Source organism: Aplidium turbinatum, chromosome 3 (genome assembly GCF_918807975.1).
Source record: "Aplidium turbinatum chromosome 3, kaAplTurb1.1, whole genome shotgun sequence".
Lineage (NCBI taxonomy): Eukaryota > Metazoa > Chordata > Ascidiacea > Aplousobranchia > Polyclinidae > Aplidium > Aplidium turbinatum.
In genome coordinates this window covers 29,831,309-29,843,282 of record NC_137474.1, presented here as the reverse complement: position 1 = coordinate 29,843,282, position 11,974 = coordinate 29,831,309, and the positions used below count along the sequence as shown (strand labels likewise).

Here is an 11,974-nt window from a genome sequence, read left to right as displayed (position 1 = left end):
ATTTGTATCTCTAAAACCACTGAGGCTGCGACTATGAGACTTCTTGACTTTTCATAACTTTTATTCACCTCTATTGAGCTGAAATTTTGAGCGAATAAAGGTTATAAATTGAGAGATATAAGGCATTTCTCAGCACATCCTCTGAAATATTTCATATTCTATTGATCAAAATTTTCCCACCAGCCGGATGAAAGTAATTAATTTGGCCTCGTTAATCAAATGTTTCGTTAATCAAATGATTCAAATTGAGATTATGTAAAAAAAATTTAATCACAACATTGCAATGCATGTTTTTCATTACTCTACCAAAAAATACCAAATAACCCAAACGTCATAAGTTACCTCAATATTTCAACGTATATGAGCAGTTCTAAAACTCACATAGTTTTAATTTTCGGATATGCTCAGCGTGAATAATTTTACAAAGTGAATCCCAAGTTTTGAAACCGTGCTTTAAAAAATAACAGAGATATCACTCCTAAAGCATAAGAAGAATCGACACCCCCCCCCCCTAACTGAGCAAGACTCCAGAGAGCCCAACCTTCTAAGGGTTAAGGCATAGATCTGTTGACTCAATGCAAACCCTTTGAAGGTTGGGGGGGGGCTGTCAATTCAACTTTTTTGTATCAACAGTTATATCTCTAAAACCACTGAGGCTGCGACTACGAGATTTCTTGACTTTTCCTAATTTTTATTCACCTCTATTGAGCTGAAATTTTGAGCGATTAAAGGTTATAAATTGAAAGATATAAGGCATTTCTCAGCATATCCTCTGAAATATTTCTTATTCTATTGTGAAACATTTTTCCACCAGCTGGATGAAAGTAATTAATTTGGCCCATGTCTCGTTAATCCTAACTGTTTCACAGCGTGAAGGGCATTGGCTGTATGTAAAATAATGTAAAAAAAAATTAATCACAACATTACAATGCACGTTATTCATTACTCTACCAAAAAATAATGTGTAAACTCACGCTACAAATTACACTCATAAGTGACCTCAACATTTCAACGTATATGGGCAGCAGTGGCTCCGAGAGGGGGGGGAAGTCGGGCCAGTTCCCCCCCCCTAGCAAAACATTGTAAAGGAAAAACGAGTCGTTTTTTGTTTTTGCAGTTTTGAGGGGGGCCCATTTTTAGTACTAAACTAAAAATTTACCAACTAAATAATCAACAAATTCTTAAATGAAGTGCGTAGTTCCAAGTATTTCTCAATCATTGTAAATGTCACTCTCGATGCTTCTCATCAAGAACAAATCATATTCGTGTTAAGGTAGGCGATGTTGAACAGCTTCAAGACGTAAAATCTGAAGCTGAAATGATTTCTGCATCACTGAACGGTTTCGATTGTATTGATAGTTTCAACTTGAAAACTGGCGATGTTTTAGCTAAGCGGGAACTATTTTTGCTTGACAACTGAACCTTAACTTCAAAATCTGCGTTGGCCAGGCATAGCATGTTGTATCCAACATAAGTTATCTGGGAAAGTTAAAGGTATCAGTCCAAGCACGATTAAAGAAAGTAAATCCTGTATATTATTTGTTTATGGATCATCATCATCATCAGTCATTATCTCCGCCTGCAGCAGATTGCGCATCAACATGAGTTATTTGCTTCCAAGAGTGGTGATTTTGAGCCAGCTTGTCCAGTGTCGCCAAGTTGAGTCCGGTCCATGATTGGATGTTGTCTTGCCATCGTTTTGGTTGTCTGCCACGTTTTCTTTTTCCTTCTATGCAAACTTTGCCGAATTGTGATCTTTTAGTGTGGCCGAACAGTTTTAAAACTTTTGATTTTATTGTTGCTGCAATTGGATGTAATTTTGTGATAGTTAAAAGATCTTCTGTTTTCGTGTGGTCAAGTAGCCTTTTCTTGGTCATGCTTCTCATGATGTGATTTTGGAAGGTAGTGAGTTTTTTCTTTATTTGAGTTTTTTGTTTATGGATGTTGTTGCTTAAATCTAGCTGGAATTCATAATGTTGCCTACAGACAGCGTTGTTCAAATGTCTTATCATTTTTGGAGTAATTGATTTATCTGTAAGCTTGTGGCATCTTTAAAGTTATAGCCCAGTCAAAGGAAAATTTCTGAAAAATCTAAAGAAAGCTGTCCTATCATCTTGCAAAGATAATTGACTTCGAGAATGTAATCAAGGCGTGGTGCAGTTAAACTCAATGCTTTACATTACCCTTTTGCAATTGGAGCTCTAAAGACGTTTCTTAAATGCATCAAGTTGGAACCAACAAGAGCTTGATCGGAAGCTGAGTCAATGCTAAAGTAGCCTACAACTAGCAGTTTTAAATTTGTGACTGCTTTGCATTATGTGGGTTACGGTCCTAAACAAGATACACTGATGAATTTAATGGAATTAAAGGAAGATGTAATCTAAGTAAGAGAAAGCTGGGAAGAGTAGGCTACTACTCGCAAGCTAAAGTTGCAGTGGCAATTATAAAAATGACTTTGTTTTCTTGAGGACAGAACGATTTTATAACTCCACTTAACTAGCTGAATCATTCGAAGGAAATATATTCTACCGTGCATTGCAAAGAATTCGATAGTTGTTGAAATTGACAAATGTATCAACAAACTTAAACATATCGTCGATGAGTTTGAAGTTCCATGAAAATTTCATCGTAATATGTCTGTTGTGCAGTTGCGGGCATGTGGGACAAATTTAAACCATTTCTAGGCTACAACAATGACATTTTTCAAGACATTTTGGATAAGTTGTTACTTTTGACAGAAAGCCACACAGCAAACTTCAGCTGCAAACCAGAACGAACCACCTCATAGTCTCATTGTTGATTGCAACTTTCGAAAGGTTTTTCCAAATAACTTTGTTATGATTTTTTTGTGTTCCGGTAGCTACCTCCAACGGTTGTGCTTTGAGAACGTGGTTTTAGTAATAACTGAAATTTGTAAAGAATTGTTTGCGCTCCAGTAGGCCTATGACTCAAAACCGATTGAAAAGCCTAACTATACGAGCAGTGGCGGATTCAGAACGTAATTTATGGGTGGGCTTAGGAAATATCTTGGTGGGCCTTTTCAGTGCCACAGTGTTAAACATTAATATGTTTTTTTCATGAGTCTGATTTTGGGTGAGCCCACTGTCAATCTGGGTGGGCCTGTACCAATCAGGCCCACCCGGTAGATCCGCCCCTGTATACGAGCCTAACTATACTCGTACATGTTGTGCATCAATTCAGACGTCGCAAAATTTTTATCACTTGATGCTGTGATCCGTAACTTTGCATTGCAAAAAATCCAGAAATGGTTGAATTAAATCAGGGATGTCCAAAGTCCGGCCCGCGGGCCAACTCTGGCCCACGAGACGTTTTTGTATGGCCCGCGCCTGTTGTTGTACAATGTGTTATATTGGGCCTGCAGACACACAAAAATCATATAAACTCAACTATTTTCGTTGCCTGTCGGCCTATTGTGTGTTTACAAAGCTTTCTAGACAAAATAGTTTGCCTCAATGACATTTTTGCTGCAAGTGTAATCCAGTGATTATATATTAATGATTTTTACATTGAACGAAGTTCTTTTCATGCTGAGGAAAATAGGCTAATTTTAGCTTAACACGAACATGCAATGCAATATTTGCTAAAAAAATATTATAGGGCCCATTTTTCGTGTTGTTTCCCGACCAGTGCTGACTTCTCTCGGAGGCCCTGATGGGCAGTACTAAAATTCACATAGTTTTAATTTTCGGATATGCTCAGCGTGAATACTTTTACAAAGTGAATCCCAAATTTTGAAACCGTGCCAAAATAACAGAGCTTTCACTCCTAAAGCATAAGAAGAATCGACACCCCCCCCCCCAAACTGAGCAAGACTCCAGGAGCCCAACCTTCTAAGGGTTAAAAGTCATGTCGACTTATTCTTGATGCCCCCCTTATCGAAAATTGTTCTTTGTAGTAGGCTACCGCTTTGAAGGAGGATTACGAGTTACGACTATGAACAAAAGAATAAATTTTAAACTTCAATTTGTATTGGAAAATACATGACGTCATGTCTTCCAACCTTATCACATTTTTTTCATCACGTAATATTTACCACCACCAAACCACCTTTGACGATCGAATTTGTTAATTTATTATTCGGTAAAATGTTTAGATGATGTCACGTCATTACGCCGATTTGAGATATAATTTCATTCATGACGTCGTATGGATGAAAAACTTTTACAAGTTTTATACTCTGCTGAGATTAAAGAAGAAACATAAATGACAAATATTGGAGAAATTGAGTCTCCTTTACAACTTAAGAATCGAACAACTCAAAACTGCTGAAACAAAACGTTTTGTTTAAGTGAAAGAATCACAACAAGCAACCAATGCCAAAATGCGCGCGGAAGAAGTCATGGGAGTGTGAGATATCGAAAATTTAACAGGTTGTTATTTTTCTACATCAATGTGACGTTAGTTAAAACTTAAAAAAGTCTATATCTTTGCTTCTGTAGAAAATCTTTTTATCTACTGTACAATTTAGTCATCAAGGTTTTCCATACTTTTTTTTAAAGAGAGAACTATTACCCCTAATTATTAACTATTGCCCTAAGTCAGTAGTTCAAAGTCTCTACACTATACGTCTACAGTCTACAAATATGTGAAACAGCCAGGAATAACCTAGCATAGGTTTTGTCAGTCCGGGCATAAAGATTCAAACCAACCAATTGAAAGAAGAAACAAACTTTCTGTCAATTTATTTGTACAAAATGACTGCAAAGGTCATTAGTTAGGCCCGTCAAATTTTGATACTTGGAAAAGGTTAACTTGCAAATGTTCATCGCCCTCCTTTGACAGTAAGATTTTTGGACTAGTTTTTAGGGAAGCAGAATTCAGAAACAAACGAAAACTTCGAGTTATTGTTGCAATTCCGCATCAGTATTTTATTTGAAGACATCAGTATTTCATCGATATGAGTATACTGTATATCGATATGATCATATGAGTATTCATCGATATAAAAACGCCGCCAAATTTTTATTTTCAGGGTAATTATTTTAGCAATTAGTTTTCTGGCGTCTGTCAATGACGTTTGACAAAGTCGACTTTATGAATAACACTCTCAGAGATACCAAAAGTGCATTTGTATTGTTTGCTTTTCACATGGTGGTGTATTTCAGAATTCACTACTACAGCAATAGAAGTGAAACAAATTTAGCGCTACCTTTGATGCTTGCCTTATAAACGGCATGAATCTCTTTTTCTCTTATTCTTAATTGCCATTTCGCAAAAGAAACATCAGAAGCAATGGCTACCATCAAGTCGCTATGGTAATGAATGCTCTTTCAATCCAACAATGGGCGTTGCTGCAGTTGTGGAGTTCCATTTCAACCCCATTGCTTCTCGCATAAAGTCAACATTTCTCTGGCACAAGATGTGTCGTATGTTAAGTATTGATATATTCCGCCTACGATCCCGGCGCAGTGATGGGATGGATTGTCAGGTTGATCAGATGCCCAAAGTATGTCGTCGATATTGGCTACAGTGCCATCGTTCTGAAATAAAACAAAGAAATGAATGTTTAGATGGCAAAATACTGTAGTTCTAGGGCTAGGCTACATGTGATAACAGTAGCATAACAATCTTCACTGTGTCAGATTTTGCTCCAATTTATTTTTCGCTTTAATTGCGTCCCTTTAAGTTTACGTGATCGCTGGTGTAGGTCTACCTCCAAGTTTTCGTTTTTAACACATAGGTTGCAGCCTATTAATTTGTTGTGGAAGTGACTGACCGTGCCACTGCTTTTCAAGTTTTAATTCTTGACAAGTAGATTCGGTGGCTATGCAAATTAAAGATACTGATTTCTGAACTCTGCTTGATCATATTTTCTTTTTGTTGGTGTCAAAGCCGTGTGTTTACTTTGTCGTTCTCTTTATGTTCGCGCCGGCAATGATATACTGTAATTGAATTGGTACCGTATGGTGGTAGGCTATCTGCAGTGTAATAATTTTGAAAAAATAAGTCTTTCTAGTAGATGATTTAGATATTTTATTCCGTGCATCCATTGCTTAAGAACTTCAATGGAGAAAACCAAGCTGTAGCGTTGGTCAGGGCAGTTGAGTTGAGTTCAGTTTATTTTTTGTTTTGTTGGCGAAAATGTGTTTCCGACAATGGTTCACCAAATCAAACGTCACATAAAACCGTTATGGTCTACTTAACCTAGCTGGCATCTTACGTCATGGAAATTACTAGAAAATGTCCAAGTATTGCACCATCGTTCGTAAGACCTGATGAAACATTGCATCACCACCTTTGAACACCTGTTTGAATTGCGTGACAATGTCTTTCATTATTGCGTCACAGTTACTGCTGATGTGCGTTTGAGATATTGCAAATTATTCTAACTTAGTCATTCGTAAAATGGTTGCTTGAAAGTTGGAGGCATATTTAACTGTTTGGTTAGTGCTTGCCAGCTGGATAAAATTTCCGTCTTTTATCTAAGTAGTTTTTATCGTAGTGACAAGTTTTTAGTGGCGTACCGTGTTGCGTCCCAATTTCGACAGCTTTGAGGCTATTTTTACAGAAATACAATTCTTGAAAAGACGTTTCGGAAGAGTGTTTCATTTCGGTCATTGCATACAGACGAACGGATCCGGGAATCTTATGTTACAATTTTCCACCGAAGAGATTATGGTTTACCGTTGTGACTAAAAAGAAAGACACAAAAAGCAAAAACACAATAAACACAAATAATTCGTACAACAAGGATGGCAGCGAGAGGGAAACTTAGTAGGCTACCTCTTTGACCTTCTTGTCAACGATACTAGTAGTGAGGTAGATAACCCTGAAAATACTTCATTTGGTGACACAAGCATGAAAATTGGCACACATGTACTTTGGACCATGTAGATTTCAAAAGTTTAATTAACCAAACGAAAATTCAAAGCGGCGGCCCGTGACGTCAAAATTCAAAATGGCCGCCATGCAGGTCCTGGACTGACGTAGGAAAGTTGCTTTATGAAAGCAATGTAGATGTGTCTCATTTCTTACTACCTTGAAAATGTTACTTTTAAGACAGTATGAATGATTTAAGATGGTATTCAACAAAATCAAGTGTGTAACGTACTTTGGACATAGAAAGGGTTTCACAAATTTGACAGTCAGGTGTGCAGAATAGTCTAAACTTTGATACTTCCACCCAAACAGACTTAAAATACTTTCTTAAAAAGACAATTTATGTACAGTCAACATTTCAGTTATCAGTTATTACTACTGAGTACGTAAATCATGTTCATGACAATGATTCACATGTAAATAATATCTATTCATGGTCACAAGGACAGGAACATAGTGAAGTGCATGTTAAATTTGCATTTTTACATTTACAGCTTTTGCATTCTTTTTTAAAATTGCATCGTCTTAGTTCTTCACATGCTTAGGCTACGGGGTCTTTTCTTGTCCACATAATGTCCCATGTTCTCCCATCTCCAGATTTCCACCCCCAGTTACTTGGAGATGGCAATTCTGGACTCCTTTCAAGAGCTCGTCCCCAGATGTGTCCGGCCTGATATGCTGCTCGAAGTGCATGCAATTTCAGCGCATCTTCTGTCGGTGAAATATTACTATATTGTTCATTTTTAAGTGTAAATAAAGTCATTCTTGCAGTGTCTACCTTATCATCAGTGCTACTTTTATCATAAAGATATACCGTGAATTTTTGAAGGATCGCAAAATCTTCTGCATTTATTTCCTCTGGACACTGACTGAGCTTCTGAAATGTTGGCGTCACATCTGGATACACTGACCACGTTACAAAGAACGACTTCTTTCCCTTTCCTTTCATGCCTGAACAAGAGTCACAGCCACTAAAGGCATAAAAGAACAACAGCCCTTTGCATTTCTGTGGACCCAGGACAGAAAATATCTGATGAATAGGAATCCATCTTCTTTTGTTTCCTCTCCCGAAAGATATCCAGAGTTCGTGAAGTCCATCCTTGCTCAAGTTTTCAAACAAGCCAATTCCAATAACGATCACATCAATGTCATTAGCCAGGATGGCTGCTTTTTGTATAGTTTCATACTTGAGACCATGATGAAGATGAACAAACATTTTGGTATCGGCTTCTTCTTGGTTTGAGCTCAAATTGACTAAAGCGGGATTGTCATTATTAGTAACAGCTTTTTCATTCTTGGAAGCGTAAACGGTATCATCCGGTGGCATGAATTCTTGGAGGGAATCAGCTAAGAATGGATATAGTTCTTTTTTATTGTCTGTATTTTGCAAAAAGTTTGGCCAGTTCTTTGGGACTCTCCCATCTCGAGAAACTCTCCGCCTGCTACCATTACCCCTCTTTATACGAGCATGAGATTTGATGCTTCCGTCCTTGTAAGTGTCAAACACAACATCCGTTCGTTTGTGCTTTTTGGCATATGGCTCAATTTTCTCCACGAAGTCCTTCTGGGCATATTCACCAAACGTATGATGTTTTGGTGTAGTAGAGTGTATACTAAACATGCTCCATCTATCACCATCATGTCTACATCGTCCAGTAAAGCAGGTTGTGCAGGTACCACATTCTCTAGGCAACCCATTAAATTTGCTTTCTGTGTTTGGTAAAGATCACCTTCTAAACTTAAAGCTGCTGGGAATCATTGGTTTTCATGGCTAAAAAAATCAGGCAGATCAACTTGTCGAATCTGGCATGAAATAAAGAGCTTTGAAAAAAGGCTGCAGTCACCCTTCAATGTGCTCTGATTCCCTTTTCGTGTTGTCTTTTTTGAGTTAAACAGTGTGAATTTTGTTCCGAGCAATTGGTGAGTAGAATTTGTCCAATTCTGATGTGAAGTTTTCCAACTGATTTTTACCTTTTGTATCATAGTCCTTTAGCATATCTGTTACCTTTTGCTCCATGACATTTTTCGTATTAAGAGTAAGCAGATCTGAAATTGACTCCTCAAGATAGGGATTGCCCATCTCTTCAATGGTTCGGGTGAGGGGAATGACGTCTTTGAGAAAAGCTTTCTGTGCTGATGGTGTTGCTTCTTGATGATTTAGGGATACTTTTTCTAGACTTTTAGAAACACATTCATATTCCTGTATAATTCTACAGACTTCAGGGCCTGCTACCGTCCATCGTAGCAAGGCTGATTCGTGTTCTGTGATTCCAATTATCCCTCCATTTCCTTTCATAATAGCATTATTCGGTTTATGGGCTTGGTCAATAGCAATCGCAGAATATTCTCTGTTGGTCTTCTGAATCACAAAGTTCCCTTTCATGAACTGCTCATAAACATCAGGAAATTTATCTTTCAATGACAACATGTCAAGTAGGTGTATGGTCAGCCACCTTGAGTAGTGAGTTCTGTCACCACTAAAGAATTTTGGAAAAAGTATTGCCAGAGCCTCCTTGTATCCTGGAAAATTTCTTTCCCGGAGAGTGCCTCCAAACCCAGCAATGAGAGTTCCAGATTGAATGCAGTGTACCAGTAGTTGAACATTGGAAAACCATCCGCTTTCCTGGCGCACCATTCTTTGAATTCCACCTCATTGTAAATCCAGCCTGGTGTCTCCACTTCTTTCGCAGAACGCATCAATGCACACAAACCACACGCTGTGACCTGATGGATACGTCTAGTCTTTGCTACATTGGATGCAGAAATGAAAGATTGTGCTGTACCTGATGATGCTACCTTGGCTTCTTCAAGAGCAGTTGTCCAGCCACTACCTTTCAGAAATGTACCTAATAGTTTTAATGCAGCCATTTCAATGTGAAGACCACCCATGATGATGACCAAGTTGCCGTATTCATCAGGCCAATACCATTGCACTTGTTTAGATAGTGCAAAAAGAGGTTGGTCAGCTGTAATGACTGGTGTTTGAGACGGATTAAGATACGACACAGTTTGCTTGACTTGATCCATAACATGCTTTATTGTAGACACACTGTCTGCTTTATCTCTCAAAAGTGGTGAAATGCACGAAAAGCTGACGTCGAATTTGTGATTTTGTATCTGTGAGGCATTGAATGCGGACCACGTTGCTTGCACCTTGTCATCATATTCTTTAGTGAGAAGTACGTGGTCTAGCCAGTTGAACTGTCTGTCAATCAGGAATAAAGATGGGCTAGGTATTTTCTGTATGTCATACGCAGGTGGAAGTGGTTGTTTAGCGTAAAAAAGATTTTTTTTCCCGTTTTTGTGAAGATTTTTAATGAGAGGTACAATTTGAAATCATAAACACAGGCTAAAAATGTCACAAAAAACATTTTCAAGATAGTAAGAGATAAAAAACACGTAAATTGCTTTCATAAAACAACTTTCCTACGTCAGTCCAGGACCGGAATGGCGTCCATTTTGAATTTTGACGTCACGGGCCGCCGCTTTGAATTTTCGTTTGGTTAATTAAACTTTTGAAATCTACATGGTCTAAGGTACATATGTGCCAATTTTCATGCTTGTGTCACCAAATGAAGTATTTTACGAGAAATCTAAAATTATCTGCTTAGGCTAACTATAGTGGTAGTGCACTTGTGGCACTCTTGGCAAAAAAGCAGTCAGGGTTGGTTTTCTAGATGCGCAGCTATTTCCCCATTACAATGTTTGTCACCATGAAGGTTGGATCTTCCTCAAGGTTACTTAAAGAGACTTTCAAATTAAGGGAGTTTGTATGATAAGTCTCCCTATCCTTTTCTAAGACTTTTTTCAACACATAACCATTTAAGCTTATTTGATTTTTTTTTGAAAGGATTAAAAATAGTTCTTCACAAACACCAGGCAGTAACACCAAAAGATTTCGGCCATCCGGACGGCATTAACAAAAAACTGAAGTGATTGAAATAAAACAGTGCAACGATACTGGCTCTACCTTTGAGAAGGCGCCTTCCCGCAGGTAAAGCGCTAACCAATTAGGTGACGCGTGCGCATAAACAATTTAAGCAAATGAGCCTCTGGAACATTGCGGCCCCTAATTATGGCACATCATTATAAGCGATTAAAGAAGAGGTTTAATGCCAGGTCTACATATAAATATTTACTAACATGTACGTTATTACATGCCTGCTGCAGCAGGCTGTTGAGAACAATCGGAAGTATAGCCTACCTATATACAGTACATTGAGTCGAACACGACTCACACAGGATTTAACACAATGGCGCAAAATGCTGAGCTGCCGGACAACGTCGGCTATGAAATTCAGTTGCACAAATTGGCATAAATGGCAAGGAATAGCAACAATGAAGCAAGTTCTCACGCGATATAAATTGGAGTGATGCGCACAGATCAGAAAACATAGCATCGAAAAGAAAAACAAGGCTACACAAATTGATGTGATACGAAAGTAACGATTAATACACATGGTATCAAGTAAGGGTACACAAACGAAGGTTACAAAGCATGTGGAGCTATAGCAGACGTATACTATAGCTATGTTGGGATCCGTTTGGTCAGGGCCGGATTAAGGTTTTATGGGCCCCTGGGCTGAGCTGAAAGTGGGGGCTCTTATCAAGTGACATTGTTCGCTAAAAATTAATGGTGGAGTGGGGCTACAACACGGGCCCAGTTGCATGTATCTGTGGCACCGAGCCCCAAACAGCGGACCAGTGGCGTAGCCAGAAAATTTTTTTGGGGGGGCCAAATATTTAATGAATTGAAGAGAACAACAAAGTGTTTGATTTAAAGCCATCGCCACTTGATGTGCAGTGGCGTATCCTGGTGGGTTGAAGCAATAAAAGTGGTAGGGGGGTTAGAGCGTGCTGAAGGCTCGCGTATTCTAGGGGGGTCCGGAGGCATGCTCCCCCGGAAAATTTTTGAAAAATTACACTCAAATAATGGATTATAGCGCTTTCTGAAAACACTTTTAGGGTAATATTTGTATGAAATTTATTAGCAGATAAACAGCTATTTTACTTATTAAAGATAGCTCTTACACACGAACGGGCAAAAACTGCGGCTAAAATAAGAGAACACTAAAAACTCAGCTACACAAAAACTCAATAACTACACAAAAACCTAACAGAGTAAGCCATTCTG

At 38.4% G+C, this 11,974-nt stretch overlaps 1 protein-coding gene across 1 annotated transcript in view; it reads right to left on the bottom strand.

Annotated features, from left to right (window-relative positions):
* Positions 1–4,982: 4,982 nt before the first annotated feature.
* Positions 4,983–11,974, bottom strand: part of LOC145767083 (uncharacterized) — a 65,242-nt gene continuing 58,250 nt past the window's right edge. Inside the window, exon 17 of the mRNA XM_082578830.1 lies at positions 4,983–5,501. Coding sequence (XP_082434956.1) covers positions 5,334–5,501 — 168 coding nt within the window. The 3' untranslated portion in view covers positions 4,983–5,333. The remainder of the gene's footprint in view (positions 5,502–11,974) is intronic.